The 26,473-nt window shown below is 39.7% G+C and overlaps 2 protein-coding genes across 4 annotated transcripts in view; one reads left to right on the top strand and one right to left on the bottom strand.

Annotated features, from left to right (window-relative positions):
- The window catches only part of LOC137273720 (cubilin-like), a 493,514-nt gene that overhangs the window by 41,421 nt on the left and 425,620 nt on the right, over positions 1–26,473 (top strand). The window lies entirely within an intron of this gene.
- The window catches only part of LOC137273715 (cubilin-like), a 62,320-nt gene that overhangs the window by 5,359 nt on the left and 30,488 nt on the right, over positions 1–26,473 (bottom strand). For all 3 annotated transcript variants that reach the window (XM_067806518.1, XM_067806517.1, XM_067806519.1), the window contains 37 exons: positions 26,006–26,257; positions 25,511–25,612; positions 25,092–25,361; positions 24,801–24,890; positions 24,377–24,646; positions 24,020–24,112; positions 23,616–23,909; positions 19,926–20,018; positions 19,488–19,775; positions 19,145–19,237; positions 18,813–19,037; positions 18,269–18,358; positions 16,286–16,537; positions 15,798–15,899; positions 15,375–15,644; positions 14,586–14,675; positions 14,158–14,427; positions 13,768–13,860; positions 13,361–13,654; positions 9,831–9,923; positions 9,088–9,375; positions 8,543–8,635; positions 8,202–8,441; positions 7,800–7,889; positions 7,304–7,549; positions 7,047–7,136; positions 6,682–6,918; positions 5,896–5,985; positions 5,232–5,495; positions 4,042–4,134; positions 3,406–3,660; positions 2,915–3,004; positions 2,532–2,582; positions 1,411–1,647; positions 1,095–1,184; positions 864–899; positions 524–760 (listed from right to left, as the gene is read on the bottom strand). In XM_067806518.1, the coding sequence (XP_067662619.1) occupies positions 524–760; positions 864–899; positions 1,095–1,184; positions 1,411–1,647; positions 2,532–2,582; positions 2,915–3,004; positions 3,406–3,660; positions 4,042–4,134; positions 5,232–5,495; positions 5,896–5,985; positions 6,682–6,918; positions 7,047–7,136; positions 7,304–7,549; positions 7,800–7,889; positions 8,202–8,441; positions 8,543–8,635; positions 9,088–9,375; positions 9,831–9,923; positions 13,361–13,654; positions 13,768–13,860; positions 14,158–14,427; positions 14,586–14,675; positions 15,375–15,644; positions 15,798–15,899; positions 16,286–16,537; positions 18,269–18,358; positions 18,813–19,037; positions 19,145–19,237; positions 19,488–19,775; positions 19,926–20,018; positions 23,616–23,909; positions 24,020–24,112; positions 24,377–24,646; positions 24,801–24,890; positions 25,092–25,361; positions 25,511–25,612; positions 26,006–26,257 (6,351 nt within the window). The remainder of the gene's footprint in view (positions 1–523; positions 761–863; positions 900–1,094; positions 1,185–1,410; positions 1,648–2,531; positions 2,583–2,914; positions 3,005–3,405; positions 3,661–4,041; positions 4,135–5,231; positions 5,496–5,895; positions 5,986–6,681; positions 6,919–7,046; positions 7,137–7,303; positions 7,550–7,799; positions 7,890–8,201; positions 8,442–8,542; positions 8,636–9,087; positions 9,376–9,830; positions 9,924–13,360; positions 13,655–13,767; positions 13,861–14,157; positions 14,428–14,585; positions 14,676–15,374; positions 15,645–15,797; positions 15,900–16,285; positions 16,538–18,268; positions 18,359–18,812; positions 19,038–19,144; positions 19,238–19,487; positions 19,776–19,925; positions 20,019–23,615; positions 23,910–24,019; positions 24,113–24,376; positions 24,647–24,800; positions 24,891–25,091; positions 25,362–25,510; positions 25,613–26,005; positions 26,258–26,473) is intronic.

Consider the following 26,473-nt stretch of genomic DNA (forward strand, 5'->3'; position numbering starts at 1 on the left):
TGCTTTTGCACCCTCGTACACAAAAAAACATAACATATGGCACTGAATTCCTAAATAAATACTGTAATACAGTTGCAATCTTGTACATAAAATCATTATCACGGATCACGTTTGTCAGTTGCATCCAGATGTTGAGCATCTAGATATTGGTCGTGTAGCAACTCAGGAGTTTCTTGTCATATGCCAACAAAGTCAAAGGTACCCTTGACAGCTGACGCTTGGCATGGTTCTCATATTGTTTGTCTTAGAAAGGAATGCTCCATGATGATGGCGGCTTTACGCTCGCCCTACGAGACGGACCTATCAGCTCTAGCGGTTATTCTAGAACACTCCATCATCTAATGTATGTTCAAGGAATAATATATATGTCAACGTCTGAGAATAAACGGTTTCGACATTCCCACGAAAGAGAAAACGTCGTGCAAAACTGCAAAATGACTGAGAAAATGATCATGAATCCCCCACAACTAGAGGCTTTCTTTACACGCTCTTCATACATGTGGTCCCGTGATCTGGTACTTACACACGAGATTGGAGATGGTTCCACATTTCTTGATGCCGCTGTTAAACTGGACGTAGTCATATCTGCATGTGGGATGGCTTTCCAGCTGGAAGGTTGAGAAGGTGAAGGTAATGGTTCGTGGGTAGCTTGTCGCTATGAACGTGTAGTAGCACCGGGTGTTGTCCAAGTAGTTGCTTCCGCCACCTGGGGGACTCATGATGGTGCCAGATGCCGACGATAAGGTTGCCGTGCATGTCGCTGGAACATGAGATGAACTGACTAAATAACTGGTGTTTCCTTGAAATACTGGTCTTAATTTTCCTGCACATGTTTGGAAACATTACTGTGACATGGAACTCACCCGTACTGCTGGGAGCGGGGGTTGTCGCGTTCGGAGCTGAAACACATGAATGTTTATTTGAGACTTCACTTCTCTTCAAATAACCATACTGTCCCGTTAAGACAATGTACCGCTGTACCTCGGATATTTCAAAACATGAATAGTAATTGGAACAAATGATCAAGTTGTTCATAGTGGACAGTACCAACGTGGAATGGAATTGTGAACAGCAGTTCAATCCTGTGTACATACCGTCATTGACAACATAGTTAGCTACAAAACCACTGTAGGTGACACTTCCATCTGTGCGGAATTCAACCGTAAAGTTCCCAACAAAGGTATCTGAAAAATAATTAGAAAGTTAATCTGAGCCAATTTAATCTATGGTAAAATTAATATCAACAAATGTTGCCGCAAACTCGTTGACTAAGAAACTATTTGAAACATGTGTAAATGACTGACAGCGTCGAAAATCATGACGACTGCAGATTAGACCGTTGAAATAGATCGACACTACCTCTGAAGTAATGATAAGCCGCAAGGTATGTATATTCGTCACACTACTTACAAGTCCTGGTGAATTCCGTGAAGCCACATGTCTTGTTGCCACCGTTGATGATGACCCAGTCCCATCTACAGCTAGCTTGGTTTTCCACAGCAAAGCTGGTGAAGTCCAGGCTCATGGACTGGGTCTGGCCGCTCCCAACAAACGTGTAGAGGCAGTAGATGTTGTTGGGGTAGTTGAAGGGGGAGTTTGGACTACGAAGCTGGCCGCTGGATGCGGTGAACGTAGCATTACAATTGGCTGAAATACAGAGAGACAGATGTACAACATGACAATCATTAGATACTGTTCCCCGTTTACTCTATTTGCGTCAACTTTGGTACACTTGTACAGATATGGATCTAAAGCGTATAACATTTAGATAAACAAACTTCAAATGTAATACATGCACATCTTACTCTAACATATATCTCAAGGGGGCGGCGTAACTATGGCAACAGAGCAATCCTCACAGACACAACAGCATAACGGTGCATGTGGGTTCCACCAACGTTAACGTGTGAAACCTGAATAACTTGAAACTTTCCACCCTAATCAGACATTGATGTCTTATTGATCATCTAAAAGTTTGAGCAAAAAGGAAAGAAAAGAATCTATGAATGAACAACTTCTTTAGTGTAATAAAGACGTTGTCCACCCGTAGAATGTTATCCTTCCTCACGTCTTCGTGTAACTGGGACAGTGGTGACACCAGCATAACCCCAGCCCACTCACTTCGATGTCATGATTCTGTTGCATGCTTCACTGTGATAAGCTAAAGGTGGCCAACAAAGAAAAGATGTTACCTCAAAATAGACCCCCGACATATAGGTGAGGCGAAATTGTTAGTATTACCCTGTCGACAATGGTCAAACTATAGTATTGAGGCTAATCGGGTCTGGACCAAATGGGCGAGAGCTTGGGCAACTACCTGAATGTTTTTGTACGACACAAACATATATGGCTTAAACACAACTGGTGTTGCCTCGACTCTGTAGTAATGCTGTTCGTAGCAGAGAGTAAGCACATAATGTTCTTTAGCGCTTGATTGCTAAACGAATAAACCAGAGTGGGTATCTGCTTGATGAAACACAAGATGTGATCTCCACGTGTCATGTATATAAGACTGTGTCATGCGAACGTACGTATTGGCGGCGTAGTTGTTGTTGTAGTTGTTGTCGTGGTTGTCGGAACATCTAGAAAAGAGCATCATCAAATAGGTGTGATTAGCGGGCAAGGAATCTGGTCCATTTGGTACAGGCATCGACATCGTAACATTTCGACCTACATTTGTCCGTTAAGTATGAAAAGTTAAAACTTTATAATATTAGTTAGACATTTATATTACTACCATGACATTTCCATAAACATATTCTGCCCTAGTATCACGGCTCATCTTCAAGTTCTAAAGATCAATAAACTTCTTTGAAATTCGTTGAATAAACCGTTCATAATGTTGTTCAAAAGCACGGAAGCAATTGATACACGTTCTTTTACAAGGGTAATATTTTAAAGAGCGAACACTTACAAGGCAGGATCCTGTAGTTCATAACAAACCCTCTCCTGGTAACACTGTGATCTGTCTTGAAGTACAAGGTGAAGGTGTTTTCGAAAGTATCTGTGGATCACACCATACTTTGTCAATACTTTGATAAAGACTTCTAAACATTTTTCGTTTTCATACAAAATGGGAACGGTAACCAAGCGTTCACTCGTCAGACCGAAAAGACACGTGTTCAATGCCCTACATGAATACAGTGAGTGATATTGCTGGAAATATAAAAGTGCCATGAAACCTTATACACTCATCACGGAGACAGCATGCAAAGTCCTCCGTCACCAAAATGCGAACATTGTATCCCCTAATTGACAAACGTATAATGTTACGTCAGCAGCGAAAATATGAAGCCACACAAACAAATCTACCCAACAATTCTATAAAAAGATGCACCGTGTGTTGTACATTTTAAGTAAAAAACTGTAACATCAAATACCAACAAAATATTGTGTAACTCTCACATGTGAGAACCCTGCCGGTGGTCAAAGACGATCCGCAGTACTTCCTGCTGGATGTCGAACCAAACTGTAACGAGTCGTAGTAGCAGCTGGAATGATACTCGAGGGAGAAGGTCTGTATGGTGAACTGCAGAGTCTGACGAGTGGAGTTGCCCTGAACAGTGTATGTACAGTAGGCATTGTTGGGATAGTAGGAGCCATTTCCTGGAATGCTCTCTATGACACCTTCGTCTGTTGTGTAGGTCCGGTTACAGCTGACTGGTCGCACAAAAATGCTCATATAGCATGCAACGTACACATAACATATAATGCTTGCATAATATATAAAGTTCACATAACACAGAAGGTTCATAACATATAAGAAAAATATAAAGGAAGATAGTGACAGAGTACAATAAAGAAATTTGTATTGTACATGTATTCACACACACACACACACACACACACACACACACACACACACACACACACATATATATATATATTTAAAGGATTATTTTGTTGACAATGTTTAGCATAGGGTGGTGGCATTTCTTGATATTACTGACATTCACCCCCATTATTCTACTGTTCTTCCTCATAGGTACACCGCAGAGATCAGAATGATGGTGGTCAATGACTGTATACAACTGCACGTACCGGGTATTTTTGCGTATATTGCATTAAATCCTCGCCGTACTTCACGACCATCGGTTACGAACGATACGTTGAAATCCCCACTCGATACAGTATCTGAAATCCAAAGATGCCGATCATCAAACGATCGAACTGTTGACGACGTTTGTAGGTTACTATACTAGCACTTATAGCAGTATTGCAAGGGTACATGAGAAATGATGGGGAATCGAAACCGGGCCTTCGACGTGACGAGCAAACTGTTTGACAACAATGTCACCCCGCCGCTCCAAATCGGCAACTAAATACGACCACATGTGTGCGAGTATTGACCGGTGACCATTTATCCCCACTCTGAGAACCACAAGAATGAAGATGTTTATGGATATCAACTTCTTTATTATGAGAACACAACGTTTCGAAGTTAATCCTTACTCCTTCATCAGGTGAATCATCAGTGTTTGTACATCATCAACTCTCATGTAAATCATGTTCATCAACCCTCATGTAAATCATGTACATCATCCTTAATCCCCAATCATGTGTTATGTAAACATCATCCAACCATGCGTAATGTATCACCATTGGCTTCCATCCTTATCCCTAATCATGTACTTCGTCCTTATCCCCTATCTGTGTTATGTAAACGTATCCTATCATCTGCAATGTATTACCACTGGCTTCCATCATTGTTATCATAACTGTCGGCTTCCTATCAGTGCTTGTTTATACTGGCTTCCAGCTTTCGTTAATTCATTCCACTTCTTCCTTTGTTATTGTTTTACCTGTACATATAAATATAACTCTGTACCCCATTCTCATTCATCCGATGTACGTGGATTCATTGAGTGCATTGCCCAATTTAGATGGACATCTTTGCAGTCAGACACACATCCCCACTATTATGGTCATTTCCAACGATGAGCCCTGCTGCTTATAGAAGGCGTGTGAGTGAGCGAGGTCAATGCATATATCTGCATTAAGTTATGTGTAACAGTGACAGCCAATGACTAACACCCGGGTAAGCGAGGTCATGTATATAAAACAATCTGTTATGTATAGCAGTGAGAAGTACTGAGTTACACCTGAGTGAGCGAGGTCATGTATACATGTTACAGTCAGACAGTGAAATCAGTCATTTCTTGACTGAAAAGTTCAGTATATATGCAATCTGTTACGTCCGTTATGTTCAAGAATGACAAGTAAACACTTACACCTGAGTGAGCGAGGTCCTGTGCAGTATCTGGACGTGGTGGTGGTGTACCCAGAGGAACCTCTGTATCTAAATTGCACGTAGTCGCTTCTGCAGTAGGATGAACTTTGAAGGTCAAGGGAGATGAAGTTGAGGCTGAGGATGTAAGGTAAACTACCGCCACTGATGGTGTAGGTGCACGTCAGGTCGTTCATGTAGTTGCCGTCGGCATCAACTGGACTGGCAAATGATCCCGTGTCCGTTGTAAATCGCTGGACGCAGTTTTCTGTGTGCCAATAAATTTTGTACTTCATGGATTAGTTCACAGATGCATTTCATTCTTCAATAAAGTTGTTGGGTCAGATGGCAACTTAGATTTAATATGTTAAACTGGAATCACTTTAAAGTGTATCGAAAGGATTCTGTATACCATAAAACTGCTGGAGGAAAATCATTTTTCGCATTATTCTGATTTGAAATATAGAAATATCAGTACATTTACCCATAACAACAACATTCAGCGGAATCATGGAAAGTCTATGGTGCAATACTGAATTGTGGCCTCAATAGGACTATACATTTAATACAAGGCTAAGAAAAACATTCCCCACTTATTAGCTAAAATATATAACGCCTTACAAAGTTAGTTAGGAAAGCATGGTGTTACAGGGCTAAAGCATACGCACCCGGCAGTATATTATAATAAAAGCTGAAGGACGGCGGTTCCACACCAGCCGTAGGCAGCACAGTTATCGTGAAGTCGCCATCATAGGGGTCTGGTGGAAAGTCATAATTTCAACATCAGAATATTGATCAGATATTCAAATTCAGTTCTTCGGAGTACACAGACGATAAAATTGTCAAAGGACGAAATGTTTTTGTATGTGATATTTCTAACCACGTTTTGTGTACTATAATTATAATAAAATATATGATCAGATTCCGTTGGGTTATCGTATGAACCACACCCTAAGCAGTACACTTTGCTAAATGATTTGTGCAGTACCACCACGAATGAACGTTCAAAAACAAGATTATAATGATGATGATTATGTACTAAAGAATGACCAGGGCGCTACGAGGAACAACCAAACATACGTCCCTGGTGAATAGATCATTCCGTATCTTGATACTGCACTGATGACGCAATGTCATCACTTGTTGTTGAGCTATAAAATAAATCCTGTTCCTAAATACTGAAGAAGGTGACACGTTATCGCTTCCAAAGATCAAATAAGAATGGGTGAGAATGATTTTACGTCGCCTTCAGCAATAGTCCAGCAATATCATAGCTGGGTACACCCAGATCAAACAAGAACATTTGCACCAGAACCAGCATGTCTTATTTTAACACTGCAGGCTCATTTGTCCAAACACGACGCATCAACACCACATAAAATCACCATTTTATCCTGTTCAGTAATGTATCAGCGATGGATTATGTGTGATATTGCGGTAAGACTAGAACCTACATGTCTTTTCGGTGCCATACGCTCCGATGCCGACACATATCCTCTCATGATCATCAAAGTCGATGGAGTTACATTCACTATTCGAAGCACTGTGTGATTGAGAGGTTAATCGAATGCGTATTTGTGATGAAGGCATGGTGTTCTGTATCCTGTAGTAACACGCGGAATCGTTGCTGTGGCTGGACATATTGCCTCTGACTCTACCAGATAGGCTCGTGTAGGTCGTATTGCACATATCTGAAAGAGAAAATAGAGCAGGCACGCCATGAAAAGACAAGCATGAAACACTAGCACCAGGACAGATTACACAAGGATCCCGAGATGTAGCGTTCATATTCCCAGCAATGCTGAGGTGGTGTACTTACTTGGAGTCACGTGATAGAACGCGGAGTAGTTTCCTCTGACAGCACCAGTGCTGAAGTAGTTCACTTCCATTGCGTTGTCTGCCGCTCTTGCTGAAAACGACGCCAGCAAAGACACACGTTAAACACTTGGGAGTGTCGGTTGTTTAAAGCCTGATGTATTCAATTGAACAACCGAGAGTATGAAACACTGCAGCAAACATTTAACTTCTTATGCACAAGGATTTCTCGTGTCACCATATCACAAAACACGCTCTGACCTTGCCACGATGCATTGCGCCGGCCACAGAATCGATCCTCGTCCTGATTAACATATTCTGTGGTGCACACACCATCCGTGCCAGGGTCCTGAAGAACAAACTGGATGGGGCTGAAGGTTACTATGAAGGGGTAGAAAGGCATGAGGAATGTGTAGGTACAGCTGACGTTTCCACTGTAGTCCACGCCAGAAAGGTTGGGGTCGGTGATGATGCCACTCTCCTCTGTGTAAACCCGGGAACAATTGACTGATTCACAAAAAACAAACAAACATCATGAAAATAACGCAAATGACAAACAGAGGGAAACAACAATAAGATTTAATAAGCAAATGTCTGAGAAAACTGCAAAGAATGTAATACTCATGAGCTCTGTCTTACTAAAGACAATGCAGATGTTTGCTGTAAAAAACGCAGTGTTACAGGAGAATGCCGCCGGCATGTTTCTACAAACGTACGAACAAGATACTATGATAATGATAGATATATCAATACGTACATGGGATGACCTTGTACTGAAGTCGGAAGCCTCGACGGGAATATGACGCATCTGATCGGAAGGTCAAAGTGGTGTTGCCAACTGCTGCATCTGATACATATATGCATCAAACACAATGAACTAGGTGCACCATGCACAAATGCTTCACTGGTCAGTAGGACCAGTAGGTCTACAATTGGACACGCACTTACACATGAGAAATTTAATAAGCTTTCAATTTTTACTTCATAGTGTGCTACCTTTTTATATCTAGACTAGCTGTCCCTCTTCGTACTCATACACTTCTAGTCACGTTGGCTCAGAAATACATGCAACATGTACAAAATCTCTGACGCCACTGTTTAGATTTAATGCCCCTTAACATATCCCATGGATTTGCGCCTAAGTACGTAAAGAACTCACATGATGTATTGCTCATGTAGGTCCCACAATACCGTTGTCCGTCGGGGAGTTCAAGGTAGTCGCTACTACAAGCGCTTGTGCTGTATATATCAAAATAGGACACGGTGTAGAAAATGGTGTAGAGGTCGTTACCGCCCACAATGGTGTACGTGCACAACATGTTGTTGTGGTAGTAGTAATTGCCGTCATTTGGACTCATGATCACACCTTGGTCGTCTCTGAATACGTAGTCACAGACATCTGTGTTAAAGAAAATATATGTATATAATATATTGAAGCGATCTGATGCTGTGACTACTGAAGACTTCCCAAATGAATGGTCTAACGCCAGCTGTACTCACTTTCTGTGTAGGAATATCTGATTCTAATTCCACTTCTCTGGGTGGAACTGTCACTGTGAAAGGTGATGTTCAGATCGCCATCAACGATGTTGTCTGAAAGAACAGAACGTATATGGATGCACATTTCTCTACTGTTTGATAGAGGTGAATGGATACAAAGGAAACCCGATATATGCAAACCAAATGCAAAACTGTTTCTAGACGTTTGTGAAAGTATGAAGGGCAGATGCCCTAAACTTGAGATTTAAACATCAGTGAAGTTTCAAAACCTAAGAGCGTCGTCACAACCCGAAACATGATCTACCCTATTTATTGTAGGCCATTCATCGCAGTCTACTCTGAAGCCAACGAGGTGCGGATTTCCACATTCAAAAGTAAGATTTATCAAATAATTATTTACAGTATGTCAATGCGTTGTGATTCAAACAATAGAAATGTAAACCAAACATGAGACACTGTCGCTTCCATAACTGTTGCAGGATCCTTGCCTCTTTAATACATGAACATATTAATACATAATTTATCATGTAAAAGTGGACACATACGTATATAAGATATGGGTGAAGTTCTCGTTCCACACATCTTTGAGGAGAAGTAGCCGTGGTAGAGGATCTGCAGGTAGTCCATGCTGCAGGAGGTGGAGAAATAGTTACTGTAGTAGGAATAATATCTCTGCACGTCGAACTCCTCAAGAGTGATGTTAACAATCCACGCCCGACCAGCTGGAGGCCTGATGGTGAACACACAGTCGAGGTTGGGAGAGTAGGTGGCACTGCCATTGCCAGGAACCTGGATCTGCCCCTCGGTGTCTGTCAGGACCTGTATACAGCTGTCTGCAGAGGAAAATATTCGGGTATTAGTTTACAAATTACGAATACACTAACAGAACAGGACATCAGTCAGGATGAACAGATTACACATGATGTTGTTAGGAAGTCTTAATATCAGCAGCACATTGTATAAATTGTACTACATCGATTCTCTTATCATTCAGAAGACGCACGTGGTTCAAGAGTACAATCCAATGTATTCTGGTATAATTCGACCCGGCAGCTGACAGAAAGCCTACACACACACACACACACACACACACACAGACACACACACACACTAATTCACTTATGTGCATGTGGATGTGCATATGCCTAGTCCCATAATCGCATACACGAAGTGAGCCGAATTCACTGAAAGAGGAGGGAGCGTTTCACTTTGGAAAGTTCATTGATTTCTTGTGCAGTTTATGATTTTGGCATGATTACAACCATTTCGATGCCAAATGGAGACTCACTTTCTTCAAATGAATAAGTCAACTCAAATCCACGCCTCTGTATCGAGCTGTCAGTGACGAAGTTAATTGTAAGGTTGCCATCAAATGTGCTATCTGAAATATACAGAAAAAAACAGGGTTTTTTTCAAAATTGTCACTTCAGGATGGAGGTGTAAATGTTATCATCATCATTAAACATCAAACAAAAGTAGTTGTTTCAAAACATTAACAGCTTTCACATGTAAATGTGTATGCCATATTCATACAAAATCTTGATAAAATGAAAAGAGACTCAAAGAAATGAATCAATACATTCGTAAGTCAGTGTACCCAGAAGTGCAATCTTATTAAATGACTGGATCATAATATGACGTGGAAACCATAGCATGTATATAATTATAAACCTAACATGCGTTATGGTTTAAAAACACTTCACTGGACTGTAGAATCTTGAATGAATATAAATTGCCTTTTAATTCTGAAATTCAAAGTTTGTAGGCTACTTCCACTAGTTAAAACCACCTGACGACACATATATTATTACGGCTGTTTAAAATTCTTAAATGTTGTATTCACTTGTGAATCAGTAATGCCGTTTTCGTATACAAGGCAAACACATGCAAATATGAACTAATAATTATAAGCAATATATTTTAACTTACAATCAGTCAATCAGTTTATTGCATGAAGATCATAGGTCCATATAGAAAATAGAAAGGCATAATGTGTACAACATATACAACATGTGACACACAAGTAACATTACATCGTTTCCCAACACAAACACACGATAAAGGAATAGAGCTTTAGGATGCTCTACAGGAAAGTGCTGACTACAGTTTTGTAGCATCAATATTTGATTGCAGCCACTGAGGAAAATACATTTGCCTTAAATCCTTATATACAGGACAGGGAAAAATTAATTCATTCTCTGCAGTATCACAGAACGGACAGAACCTTTGTAATTTAATAAAAGATAAATATCTTCCTTGATTGAAAGAAAGATAAGTCACTTAAGCCGAGTCTCAGGCTAATGAAAACACTACGGATGTTTATATTGCGTAAGTTGCATAAATAGGACTCAGGTTCAAGAAAAGATTTGAACTCACAACAACAATCACATCTTGAACTTACACGTAAAGATGAATGCTAGTCTTGTTTAAAGATATCGATAGCTCTGTTACGAAAATGTTTGATAAGTGCGTTAACATCGCCAACAGTTGGGCATAACCAAACAAATCCACAGCCGTATCTAAACGAAATAATACGAATACGGGTTACCAAAATTATCAAGATGGACAATTGTTTTGTAGGATTCTGGGGGCAGACGGTGTTTTAGCGTATTTGTTACTTTACACAGGAAGAGAAAGAAATTATGTACAAGCAAATCTCCCACATTCACCGTACACCATATTATACACCATGCCAACATCGGAAACCAGTTTACAAGCCAGAAGGAGAAATTTTGGAATGGAATAAAATTTCTGTACTTGGGACAAACACTTCGAAAACTATACTGAGACCATGTAAGGTCTTCAGGCCCACATCACACAACACAGATATATAGTCTGGTTCATAATTATTGAGAATTTTTCTTCTTACTTTGAGCTATCCTAACACCTCAACTGATTCACTGATACTTAAAACTAAGTAATGGTATAAGGGAGGTAACTCATCTTGGCCTACTGAGTATACTACAATTGGAGTTACCTCCCCTGAATTTGTAGCAGACGTCAGTTTCCTCAGTACTGTCAACAATGTCTGCTGAAGATAAAAGAAGGTTGATTTTTGAGTTGTGTAATCAAGGAATTGATGATGTAAATACATTGGCAGAGAGAACAGGAACTCCTCTTTCTACTGTGTATAGGATTAGGAAGAATTTTAAAGAGGGAAAGGATTTTGGGCACCAGAAAGGAGCAGGGAGACCCAGAAAATTGGACTTCTCAGATCGCGTCCGGCTGGGAATTTTAGCGTCTAAAAAGCAAAGGGCAAGCATCTCCAACATCAGGTATGAAATGATAGAAAGGGGATCAACAGTTGTATCAAAATCTACAGTTAGAAGAAATTTGATTGATCTTGGATGGGAGAAAAAGACTGGAATTCCTTCTCCTCTCATGAAACAAGAACACAAAGACAGGCGTGTTGAGTGGTGTTTGGCACATGAAAACTTTGACTGGGAAAATGTGATTTTTACTGATGAAAGCTCAGTATGGGTATATCCCAATAATGTGAAAATATGGAAAAAGTCTGCGTCAGCACTGTTGTATCGACGACCTAAATACAGCCCAAAGTTTCATGTATGGGGAGGGATATCCTTATTAGGAACGACCCCGCTGTGTGTGTTTGAGGGAAATCTGTCAACGCTACACTAACATATTAGATAATTTTCTCCTTCCAAGTGCACATGTGTTTTATGGAAATGACTGGATTTTGCAGCAAGATAATGATCCTAAACACACCGCAAAACATGCCAAGCAGTGGTTTCAGGAGAAAAATGTGACTGCATTACCATTTCCTGCATATAGTCCTGACTTAAATCCCATTGAGAACATTTGGGGGATGATGAAGGAATGTGTGAATCAAAAGGGGTTGACAAAAATTGAAGACATGAAGAGAGAAGTGGTCCGATACTGGGACAGCATAACTCACGAGACACTAACCTCTCTGATAGGAAGTATGCCTACCCGTCTTAGACTGTGCCGTGAAGCTCAAGGAGATTTGATAAAATATTAAATTGTTACCTACACAACATGAAAAGGTCAGTTCACTTTCACAATACATTCAATTTTATCTGATTTGTTCTCGTTTAATAATATGAAATGCTTTAGCTATTCTCAATAATTTTGAACCATACTGTATAACACAAGACTGACAACAATCGAAAAACGATCTCGCGTCACAGTTTATGAGTCCACGTGCAAGCGCACGCTACTGTTGATCATTGTTGCGTTTGGGCGATGCTGTCCAATTACCAAGAACAACCTCACAACCAACAACCCCGTTTTCCATCTAATTTCCAAATTAATCATAGCTGCAGCATTCCTGGACATTTATATTCGTTAGCAATGGCCATGCATTCACAATTTAAGTCCCCCTTTTCTTTGGCCGTTGTACCATCTGAACGAAAAGCAACAACATCTGTTAAATACGTAGACTTAAGAACTGAAAGTAACGGAGACATTCCAAACAACTGAAGAAAAAGCCTGATAACGTCAACTTCGCAGATGTCTAGTGTTCTTGTAGATTGACATATCCCCAAAGCCCAAGTCTTTGTTGAAAGTCGATTGTAGCATGTTCTAACAGGATTACTCTGTTTCGAAAGAGGCAGTTGTTCTGTTTGTTTGTTTGTTTGTTTAACATCGTTTTATGCACAGATAAGCAATATTCCCACTGATCACAGTTATACTTCATTAGTGGGCAGCATAGTAGCTATCGAAGCCTTAACAAAAAGACTCAAAGTAGAAACTGCTTTGTATAGAAGCTGTGGGCAGGTAAAGATCTATTTAACTGCAAACGAGGTTATTATATCAAAAAAGAATGTCACGACTTACAGAAGTACGTCCTTGGTGAACTCATCCTGCCACACAATCTGCTGGTACCGGTCAGTCCCAAGAACCTGGTCTCCACATAGTCGTAGCTACATGACGTACTCAGACTGTAGGATGAGGAGTTGTAGTACGTTCTCTGAACGTCAAACTGAGAGTACGTGAGAGTGAACCTATAGGGAACTTGTGTTGGAGGCCTGATGATATAGGTGCAGTTCAGATTACTTCTGTAGAGACCTGCACTGTAAACGGGACTCCTTATTCTGCCACTGGGGTCAGAGTACACCTGGTCACAACGATCTGAAAGTGATACCATTGAATGGTTTCGGTAGGTATTCTCACTATTCTCATCACTATATATATATAAAGAGTGAAAGAGATAAAGATATACATGAGGTAAAGAGTGAAATTACCTTCCTCAATCGTGTAAGACACGTTGAACCCCGGCCTACTGATCTCGTTGTTGGTATGGAAAACCAGCTCAAACTGCCCGTCAGTTGTGTACCCTGAGGATTTCAGACCACATCAGGTATACAATGTATGGGTCATTATACATAAAGAACATCAATAATGTAATGGGGAAATCAGATTGTAAGAGACTGAAGTAAGAATTATGTTAATGTTACAATAAACATGTAGCCAAATACACTGAATTTTCCCCGTGAGGAGTCATCACCTAAAATAGGGAATTCTGTTAGGATGCTGTTACAAAGAAGCCTTTTATATTTCACACAATTAAACATGCTAATGGAAATGTCAGAATGAAAATGTATTTGGAAAAACGAATAAGACGTTGTCCTCACAGATAACTGTGGTTCCTGCAGCAACAAAACCACAGTATCTCCCTGAAGTGTAGGAACCGCCGGAATAGTATACGTAATCATTCTGACAATTTGTGGAACTGTACGATGAGGGTTCAAGGTAAAATCTGTTGACAGTGACTGTGATCTTGGCCATGGTGTATGGGCTTGATAATGTATATCGGCAGTCAAGGTTGTTGTGATAGAGCCCATTGCTTGCCACAGGACTGAGAAGAGTGCCTTCAGTTGAGGAGAGTGACACAATGCAACCATCTGTAACAAAAATGAATCACGTCCAGCGAAAACTGATAACACTATTGTCGAAAACGTTTACGTATTGTACTTCAAAACAGTGATTGGATCCAAGATTGATCACAGTTTCTGCGTTGTTATTTTGCACACCGGAACATAAGAAAAGTTGAAATAGTCACCTGGAACTATGTTGTAATGGATGTTGAAGCCCATGTTTGTCTGACTATTGTCACTGACGAAGGTCACGACAAAAGTGCCATCAAAACTGACTGTAAAAGAAATGCAGAGCCAATAGTCTTGAGCAAGTCAAAACATTGAATACAGAACAGTCTCGTTCACTGTGTACTGGCTTCCATCCCGTTGCGCAACTTCGTACAATAACTAGTCCAGACTTTTTAGACTAATTCACTTAACTGGATACGTAAATATCAATCAGTGTGATTTGATACCTGTAAGCACATGTATATTGCACCGCTATGTACGACGTGATTTGTCGTGGTATTAAAGTTTAAAATTAAAATTCACTTGTAAATAATCCTTTGTTATAAAACAAGGACTTGGAATTTAGTGTAACCAGAGTTATTTGTGGGTTCCATTTACACTTTCCCACGAGAAAATTCGGATCGGCTGAAAAGTAGGTTATTGTGTACATAGGTTAAGGAGACTCATGTTTCGATATGATTTATTACATCACATAAATATATTCGATATAGAAGAAAAAGTAAAACATGTGAAAACTAATATGTATATTTGTACATAATTGTCAAAATATATACTTGGAGAAAATAAGTATCAAAACTAATAAAGTATGGAGGACTAATTATCAATGTTTGAGAAAGGTGAAACTGCTATACAACCATGCCCTCTTGTTTTGCACGTCTGTTTAATGGATGTTGAAGATTGTGTTCATGAAACTGTTAGGGTCAAAATATCCTAAAACACTAAAAACAACGATACCATATACTCACAGGTGCGATTGCCGTACTGGTATCCACACAACGTCTCTTCGCCATTCATATCCACATAGTCTTTACAGAGAGACGTGCTGTTGTCACGGTCCTCCAGTTGGAACTGATTCAGGCTAAAGATGATTGTTTGACCCACGGCGTCATCCCCCTTTATTGTGAAGATGCAGTGAGTGTTGTCGTTATAGGAGCGACTGTACACTGACGTAGAGGCATAACCAGAGTTGCTGTTGATGTAGCCGGCATTGTTGGTCAGCGTTACATTGCATGAAACTGAAATGATTGCACTATTCAATTTCACTTTTTAAACGAATACATCGTAATGAAAAGTGCTATTAATATGCCGGTGAATATTTATTAACTCATCATTTGTGGGACAATATATCTAGATAATCTTCCCTAAACCAACTGTCATCTGTTACTTACCGGGTCTAGTGTTGAAATAAATGTGATAGACTTCATTCGCTCCTGGATTCCTTGTAGCAGAATGATGATACCTCACTGGCAGCTCAGGTCCGACTGATGTAACTGCAAACATATGGCAAGTTACGATATGTATATTTGGAGGAGAAGGCAAAACATCAGATTTGTGTGAATTCACGATGTCTTCAACATGTTTTCTATGGTCTAAAAGTAAAGATTATTCTGGGTTCCGTGAGGCTCCCGTCAGCCAGTCATGAATTGTTAGACTGAGTATCCTTTCAGCTACACGCGATGGCATCAATCACGGGATGGTCTACCCCATAACCGATAAAACATAGGTCACTGTCATATGGTTGGGATATTCCTTATGCCAGTGCTGAACAGGAAAACGAACAAAACAAAAACTCATTCTTCAATTTTCTATAGCTCCTCTGTTTTGCACAGAGATTATACATACACTTTGAAAATTTCGACGCTTCTTTTGTACTTACAGTTGTATTCGCCGTAAACAGTTCCACAGTACTGAGTGTCATTGATCTCAACATAGCTGCCAGTACACGGATCGCTGCTGTTCACGAAGTTAAACGGCATGTAGAATGGACTGAAGTACATTGTTATCACAAAGGGGTAGTAGGGCGGACGAATGATGTATTCACAGTCCATGTCATGTTGGAGAGCAAGTCTTGACACAGAGTAAGAATCTATACTCCCTGACCTTGTGCGATATACCTTGTCACATGTGTCTGCAATTAACAAATATAATAATACGTTATAACGGTGGGAAGGGTCATCATGTGTGTTTTGTTTACTACAGATACTGTAACAGACTCACAGACTAAGTCAAAGACCATGGAACATATAAATTTTAATGGAGGGGGCATGAGACCCTTATCCATCTGTCTTGGCGTTTTAACACGTGGACGTTCAGAACGTGGCCGATTGGTGAGATCATTTGTCTTTCTGCAGCATCTCACCTGTGCGGAAGCAGTGGAAATGTGCACCCACTTCTTGTTGAGACATTCCCCATGGACCATCCCAATGGCCTCATGGCGTTCTGCAGACGTTAGCCTTGGCATGCTAAGCGTTTCAAAACCCGTTTAATGTTTTGGACGATCAGGGGTTGAGCTTTCCAAAGTGACAGTATTGTGTGACATTCATTTGCTCTGATTCCCTTTCCCGGAATGCACATGCAACAATGAATTGCCCGTCTCAGGGCCGAAACGACTGACGTCACGTAACGTGGCACGTTCATGGATGTTGGATACATCTCACTAATCTTTGAGTTTAAAGCCTTTTGTGTCTACAAAGGTTTGATAGATTTAGATTTTGAATTTTTGTATGTCAGTTGCATATGCATTAAGCACTAAATAGATCCGAGCTAGGTCAAACAAATGTACCCTGCTATGTAAATGCATCTGATTTGAACATGCCGTTAACCTCAATTACCTGAACACACCCATCATCTCAACAATTTAATCCTCACCATGTCCTCGGGCCGGATGCATGCATGTATCAGTGCACAAGCAAAGTGGTGAATGGTAAATGTATATTTATGGATGTTCACTTTTGTAGTATGAAAGACCCAGCGTTTTGGAGTATATTCTTACTCCTCCGCCTTATGAAGAAGTGAGTAGACACGCTGAAACGCCATGTCCTGCAGAGTACAGAAGTTAACATCCATACATATACGCCCTTTTATCATACAATGGATAGTTTCCTCGTCATCATAAAGCCAAAAGTTTCCGTTGGGGTCATATACGGATATCGATGCAAATTAGACAGGTCATATGTAGATATTAGACGCTACTTTCACGATGGAACAAACATGGCATTAAGGGTTGGTCCGAATTGACGGCCATGGTTACAGTACTGTCAAAACTTTGAAGTTTGAGCCCCAGAAAATTCATGCTTGGTCATGATAGATAGAGTAGCCTACAAAGCAAAGATAGAAATTCAAAGGCTTATGAAGATACCAACATCGGTTCACCAACCGACTGAAAGCTTTAGGAGGGGACGACACAGGAATCCAGGAGCAACATTAAAGTGTATTTGTGGTTAAAAAGGTAATGAAGGTTTCTGTTGTTCCACGCATGTTTGTTCCTATTTTCTTATTTTTTATACGTAATACGTGCTCTATAAATTTAAGTTATGAACCAGGAATGAGTCGTATGATAAATAGGTTATCACAACCGTGTGTTTTGGGATGGTTTTTATTCTATGATAGGAATAAAGACTATGTATTTAGCTCGCCACGACATACAGTGATTGTTCCCAGTGCAGAATATTAGCTATCCAAAAACACACCCGCTTGATAACCAGTGTTTATGTGTATCAATTGTAAATATCATTCCAAGACTTTTAAAAAATGTTGTTGAAATAATTGCAGTCCAACTACCCAACAGACGGGACCAATTACATGACTTGTTAACAGACAAGGACAATATTATACTTGGCTAGCTCATTACATAACTTACAGTTGGTTACATGGTAGTCAACGTCCACACCTCGACCAGTCCCAATACTATCGGAGACGAAGGTAATATTGATCCTTCCAGCCAAAGGAACTAAACAAAAGAAAACCAATTATAGAACAATTAACATAATTTACATGAGGGTTAATAAGTTGCTATTTTTCATTACCTACACTCTACAGGTCTCTAAGACAGCGAATCGATATGTTCATGCATACACTCAGACAAACGCTATGGCAGGGAGCAATTCTAATTATCTGTTGCTGTCCTGAAAGTTTTGTTATTCTAAACTGGTCAAAAACGTAACATGCTCTTTCCTAAATGTGACCATATTTTCTCGGGACGTCAGATGTATCTTCTTCTACAGATTTCACTATTTGCTTACTGTTAATATTCATGGGACAAATACAAAAGTTAATGTTTTTGTGTTATTGAAACTTGGCATCGTTCCATTCTCTACACTTGATTTGTCATCGTTATCATATGCTAGCATACAAACCATCTGCATCCAAATGAAGTCTTGGATGGACATGAAATCATTACTCACATGATGTCTGTGTCAACCTGTATCCACAGAAACGTTGCCCGTTAATGATGAAGTAATCTCCACAAGGTACATCAAAGACCTTGACTGTGAAAGTAACGGTCTTGAGAGAATCTCCCAGGTCGAGGTAGTAAATACACAAGGTGTCTGCTGAATAGGTCAGTCCACCATCACTCACAGGGGTGCGGATTGTACCACTATTCTGGTCGAGGTCCATCACACATGTGTCTGAAATGATCGTCCACATTTGTAACTTTTATGTCGACACATACATGTAAATATCCCTGGCCTGGGGAGCGTTCTACGTACGTTTTACTAATAGCAGAGTTACCTACTGTTAACGTAAGTGTAGGTGATGTTAATTCCACTCCTCTCAATAGAGCTGTCACTGTGAAAGGTGATGTTCAGGTCGCTTTCAAAGATGTTGACTGAAAACAATGGAAAAAAATGCTTCCACTTTAATATCCATAACAGAACAATATTTTCCATCCCTTTTAATATATAGAACATATATGATTATTATATTAATTCTGTGCGACTTAAATCGCAAAGCATAACTGCATAACAGACTCATTTAGTACTCATAAAAATGAAGGAGTACAACTACCAGGTTCTAGTTATTGCAATTAGAGAAAATATCTTTCACTGTTGAGTGTTTGAATCGAATGCAGTACTGACATATGTAAGATATGGGAGAAGTCCTCGTTCCACACATCTTTGAGGAGAAGTAGCCGTGGTAGAGGATCTGTAGGTAGTCCATGCTGCAGGAGGTGGAGAAATAGTTACTGTAGTAGGAATAATATCTCTGCACGTCGAACTCCTCAAGAGTGATGTTAACAATCCACGCCCGACCAGCTGGAGGCCTGATGGTGAACACACAGTCGAGGTTGGGAGAGTAGGTGGCACTGCCATTGCCAGGAACCTGGATCTGTCCTTCAGCTGCTGTCAGGACGTGGTAACATCTGTCTGTAGAAGAAAGGTTTGGGCCATCAAGTGTTCACTCATGTATGACTCTGCAGTACTGCAGGAAATGAACATAAACTTATTCTAACAAAAAGTGGAACACGAAATGATGTGGATTCAGGAATTTTTTGATGATATACCATGGATACTCACTTTCTTCAAATGAATAATCCAACACGAATCCACGTCTCACTATAGATCTGTCAGTGACGAAGAGAATTGCAAACTCTCCGTCGAATATGCTATCTGAAGCAAACATATTTATTATACAGACGTTGTACAAAAAATGTTTGGCATGGTCTAAAACTAGACATATCACTTTGGGATGGAGGTGCAAATACAATCATCCAGATTATGCAGAAAAAGTTATGGTTTGAAACAATTTTTCGCACTCATGAAAAGCAAGAAAACAGAGATAAGTTCAAAAGAGCTCCAAAGTAAAGATAAAATCGACAATATCCGCATGTCAGCGCACGTAAAGTGTCCAGTCTAGTAAACGATTGTAGTAAAATGGTGTGGTGGAAACGGTGGTATGTTATTCGTTTAACAAACCGTATCAAGTGCCTTGAGATAGTGTCATAATGACAAAAATGCATGGCATTTCCTTAAAACAGTATTTTGACATCACATAAATAAGTGAAAAACGAAGTGTCACCAAAGAATTATGAAAACCAGATTTCCATTAAATGGTCCATCTGCTTCATTTGCCAATTGTCTTCATCACAGCAGAAACAGAGAATGACACAAATATTCCCTGATAGTTATGAGGAAAAATCATAACGAATGGCCAATTGACTCACATACATGTTTTGCCCATTTCTACCCCACTCGAATTGAATTGGATAGTAGCGTGTTCTAATGGATATACACTTTTCCTCATAATGTTCTTCAATTTTGACTGTTTCTTTGCTGTTTTTTTTCCAAGAGTCAACGATATTCAGGCTTACCATGGTGATGTTTCATTAAAAAACAACTAAACTCAATTCTGGTACTTTTTCCACAACTGCAGACTTCTGGTTAGTCATAAACGGAACACCATTTTGGTTTTAAAAAACCCATTGTGGTTAATTAATACCAAGCGCTTAAAAGTTGCTAAAAAGCCGTCTGCTTCTCTATCGCCCGCAAATGAAACCGCAGACTGCTTACGTAACTCTGTCGCCAGAGCCTTACAGTGACGTCATAGAAGGAACGATTTTCAGTTAGTTGTATAGAAAATGTGTAGGAGGCTCGTGATTTTGCTGATGTCTCGACGTCACCAAAGAGATGCCGAATTGTTGTGTTGACGTCAATTGCTCCGTGGGGTCGGGTGATGGTGTCACTATGCACAGATTTCCACCAGACTCCGTAGTTTGTGCTTAAATTGGTTGTTTGTGTGCGCGAAACGAGCGTTGTGGAAGCCTGTGGTATATACTAAATCGGATGGTTCGCCCCCTGCCACGCTTCCAGGATAGAAAATGGGGTTTAAGTTTCATCGAGTTTATAAAATCAAGACTGCTTACTACACATTGCTGACCAAAAGGATTTTGCATGAATATAACGCTTTCTTCCTCGGAAACGAGGTTGTTGTCGAAGTAACAATATTGTCGTAAGTAATATTATATTGACCCCTTATATTGACAGCTTCTGAGAGTGAAATGTTTATGTTATATGCAATGTCATGTAAAATCCTAATGTCCATCAACAAAATACATATTTTACTACCAGTGAAAAGTAATTTTGGTTTTGTAAGTTGGTGAAAACAAACTTAAATAGCATTCATCCTCAGACAGGGCGCCGCCATTTTTGAAAATCGTTAAAGTCCGTTAGAATTATTGACATTATGATTTGTTCTCATGAAGTTAGAAAATCAAAGCTACTTTTTACTAGTAGTTAAATATGCATTTGAATCATGGCCAAAAGGATTTTGCATGACAAAACTATTAACATAAGGACTTCTTCCAAGGAAGCAAGGTGGGGGTCGAAGTGACACTTATATTGTAAGCAATACTATTTTGACCTCCACCTCACTTCCAAGAGTGAATTTGTTATGTTATAAGCAATGTCATGCAAACTCCTATTGTCCATCAATAAAATACATATTGAACAACCAGTGAAAAGTAATTTTGGTTTTGTAAGTTGGTGAAAACAAACTTAAATAGCATTCATCCTAAGACAGGGCGCCGCCATTTTTGAAAATCGTGAAAAGCAAAACTACTTTCTACGAGTAGTTAAATATGTATTTGAATCATTACCAAAAGGAGTTTGCATGACACAACGTGTAACATAACCTAAGCGAGGTCGGTGTCGAAGCGATAAATTTCTTCACTTGCTAAACTTATTTGGTTTGTAACGTTCACTCACCAGTATGTAGACGCTTGTCAATATACGTCTTTATACTTGGTCTCATAATCCTAATTACTTTATAATCATACTTGTATGGATTTTGGAACTTAATAAAAAGAAGCGATCTGCGAATGTATAACAGGAATGTAATATGTAGACATTTTATAGTTTGCCTATATGAATCATAATTCGCACGCAAGCCATAGTGTATGTCGTCAACATCATTACACTTCAGGACGAAAACAATGATTCTGTTGAAAGCTACGACAACTTAATAAAAACAAAAATGCAAATATTAAAATTAATATCATAGGAGCAATGCCAGGCTATTACCTTGTTCGAGGAATGTACCCATCAATGTCCACAAAAACGAGTGATATATAATTCATCTGCAGATTTCCCAAGTGATGTGTCTTTTAACAGTCTAATTTACGAAAACGTGATGTATCGTTTCAGGTTTTTCACGTTGCTGTATAGTTTCATTGGTCACCCATAACAGCACACCTGGCAACTAATTGCATAATGTGAGTCATTCTCTTAAACATGTTATTTAGTTGGCCAATAATGAACAATCAATCAATGAATTGGCGGTTAATCCTTTGAAAGAAGTGTGTTGTTTTTACATAGACACAGACACGACAGAGTGTGTTCAGTATAGATTAGTAAATGTACGTACATAAACACTACCTTTTGACAAATCCCCCATTTAAATCCGAATAAAACTAATTAATCAATCAGCGGTTTATCGCTTAATCCTTTAATCGATCCAGACACAAGAAATACCAAATGGGGGCCTTTGTCGGATAATCTAAGTAGCGTTACAACTAATTATACCTGTCATAAATTCATTAACTGACCATCAAGTGAATGATGACAAATAACGTGTAGGTTTATACCATAACACGGATTACAACCTAGCGATACCAAGTGATTTTGACAGAATTGTCTATGAAAACAGGGGTTGTAAGTCGGAAACTAGGCAAAGCAGGTCACTAAACTAAATGGTAGTAGATTGTGAGAACATATAGCTTTCATTTTCACAACATCTTTCGCGATTTCAGGTTTGTACAAACCTGTAAACAATATAGTTAAACCCCTGAAATGTAGATGAATACTGCACAGACCCTCATTTCTATACCTACAATTACGTCACGGAGACGCGCCGCTCTGATTGGTTGAAATTTCGTTTGCGGTTATGAATTGTGCACTGTTGACAAAAAAGTCGATGTAAGTTAATTAAAGGTCGAAATGAGTAGTTTTAATGGCGAGGTTTCGTTTATAGCGATGTCAGCAAGTGATTTTATATTTGTACCCTACTAGAGTATATGTGATCTTTAATGGAGAGAAGAGACGGTAACGTCATTGTCTAATGTCACACCCTACGCGATTCAACCTTAAGAAATGATGAAAATTATTTAGTACGTAAGGCAGGTAGTAGAGTACATGGGGGCATTTTTAGCTACAGTTCCTGTAGTTCTCTCATAATACTTGGTTATATTCAGAAACATCATCACGACTTACAATAGTACGTCCTTGGTGAGCTCATCCTGCCACACAATCTGCTGGTACCGGTCAGTCCCGAGGACCTGGTCTCCACATAGTCGTAGCTACATGACGTACTCAGACTGTAGGATGAGGAGTTGTAGTACGTTCTCTGAACGTCAAACTGAGAGTACGTGAGAGTGAACCTATAGGGAACTTGTGTTGGAGGCCTGATGATATAGGTGCAGTTCAGATTACTTCTGTAGAGACCTGCACTGTAAACGGGACTCCTTATTCTGCCACTGGGGTCAGAGTACACCTGGTCACAACGATCTGAAAGTGATACCATTGAATGGTTTCGGTAGGCATTCTCACTATTCTCATCACTATATATATAAAGAGTGAAAGAGATAAGATATAAATGAGGTAAAGAGTGAAATTACCTTCCTCAATCGTGTAAGACACGTTGAACCCCGGCCTACTGATCTCGTTGTTGGTATGGAAAACCAGCTCAAACTGCCCGTCAGTTGTGTACCCTGAGGATTTCAGACCACATCAGGTATACAATGTATGGGTCATTATACATAAAGAATATCAATAATGTATGTTAATAATTATGTTACAATAAACATGTAGCCAAATACACTGAATTTTCCCCGTGAGGAGTCATCACCTAAAATAGGGAATTCTGTTAGGATGCTGTTACAAAAAAGCCTTTCATATTTCATACAATTAAACATGCTAATAGAAATGTCAGAATGAAAATGTATTTGGAAAAACGAATAAAACGTTGTCCTCACAGATAACTGTGGTTCCTGCAGCAACAAAACCACAATATCTCCCGGAAGTGTAGGAACCGCCAATAGCGTATACGTAATCATTCTGACAATTTGTGGAACTGTACGATGAGGGTTCAAGGTAAAATCTGTTGACAGTGACTGTGATCTTGGCCATGGTGTATGGGCTTGATAATGTATATCGGCAGTCAAGGTTGTTGTGATAGAGCCCATTGCTTGCCACAGGACTGAGAAGAGTGCCTTCAGTTGAGGAGAGTGACACAATGCAACCATCTGCAATAGAAATGAGTCACTTTCAGGCAGAAATGATAATACTGTTGTTGAAACGACGTTTTGCACGTCACAAAGTGATTGGATCCAAGACTGATTACAGTTTCTGCGTTGCTATTTTGCATACATGAACTATAACAAAAGTTGAAATAATCACCTGGAACTATGTTGTAATGGATGTTGAAGCCCATGTTTGTCTGACTGTTGTCACTGACGAAGGTCACGACAAACGTGCCATCAAAACTGACTGTAAAGGAAATGCAGATGTCATTTTCGGAACAAAAGACAAAAATAAAATATGTAAAAGCTAATATAAGTTTGTACGTATTTGGAGAAAACAAGTATCAAACCTACTACTAAAGTATGAAGGACTGTTGAAGGTTGTGCTCATGAAACTGTTAGGTCAAAATATCCTAAAACACTAAAAACCCCGATACTATGTACTCACATCTGCGATTGCCGTACTGGTATCCACACAACGTCTCTTCGCCATTCATATCCACATAGTCTTTACAGAGAGACGTGCTGTTGTCACGGTCCTCCAGTTGGAACTGATTCAGGCTAAAGATGATTGTTTGACCCACGGCGTCATCCCCCTTTATTGTGAAGATGCAGTGAGTGTTGTCGTTATAGGAGCGACTGTACACTGACGTAGAGGCATAACCAGAGTTGCTGTTGATGTAGCCGGCATTGTTGGTCAGCGTTACATTGCATGAAACTGAAATGATTGCACTATTCAATTTCACTTTTTAAACGAATACATCGTAATGAAAAGTGCTATTAATATGCCGGTGAATATTTATTAACTCATCATTTGTGGGACAATCTAGATAATCTTCCCTGAACCAACTGTCATCTGTTACTTACCGGGTCTGGTGTTGAAATAAATATGATAGACTTCATTCGCTCCTGGGTCCGTTATAGCAGAATGATGATATCTCACTGGCAGCTCAGGTCCGACTGATGTAACTGCAAACATATGGCAAGTTACGATATGTATGTTTGGAGGAGAAGGCAAAACATCAGATTTGTGTCAATTCAAGATGTCTTCAACATGCTTTTTATGTTCTAAAAGTAAAGATTATTCTGGGTTTCATGGGTCAGTCATGAATTGTTAGACTGAGTATCCTTTCAGCTACACGCGATGGCATCAATCACAGGATGGTCTGCCCCATAACCGATAATACATAGGTCACCGCCATATGGATTTGACATTCTTTATGCCAGTGTTGAACAGGAAAACGAACGAACAAAACAAAAACTCATTCTTCAATTTTCTATAGCTTCTTTGCTTTGCACAGAGATTATACCTCGTTATACATACACTTTGAAAATATATTTCGACGCTTCTTTTGTACTTACAGTTGTACTCGCCGTAAACAGTTCCACAGTACTGAGTGTCATTGATCTCAACATAGCTGCCAGTACACGGATCGCTGCTGTTCACGAAGTTAAACGGCATGTAGAATGGACTGAAGTACATTGTTATCACAAAGGGGTAGTAGGGCGGACGAATGGTGTATTCACAGTCCATGTCATGTTGGAGAGCAAGTCTTGACACAGAGTAAGAATCTATACTCCCTGACCTTGTGCGATATACCTTGTCACATGTGTCTGCAATTAACAAATATAATAATACGTTATAACGGTGGGAAGGGTCATCATGTGTGTTTTGTTTACTACAGATACTGTAACAGACTCACAGACTAAGTCAAAGACCATGGAACATATAAATTTTAATGGAGGAGGCATGAGACCCTTATCCAACTGTCCTGTCTTGGCGTTTTAACACGTGGACGTTCAGAACGTGGCCGATTGATGAGATCATTT

The sequence above is a fragment of the Haliotis asinina genome, chromosome 2 (assembly GCF_037392515.1).
Source record: "Haliotis asinina isolate JCU_RB_2024 chromosome 2, JCU_Hal_asi_v2, whole genome shotgun sequence".
Lineage (NCBI taxonomy): Eukaryota > Metazoa > Mollusca > Gastropoda > Lepetellida > Haliotidae > Haliotis > Haliotis asinina.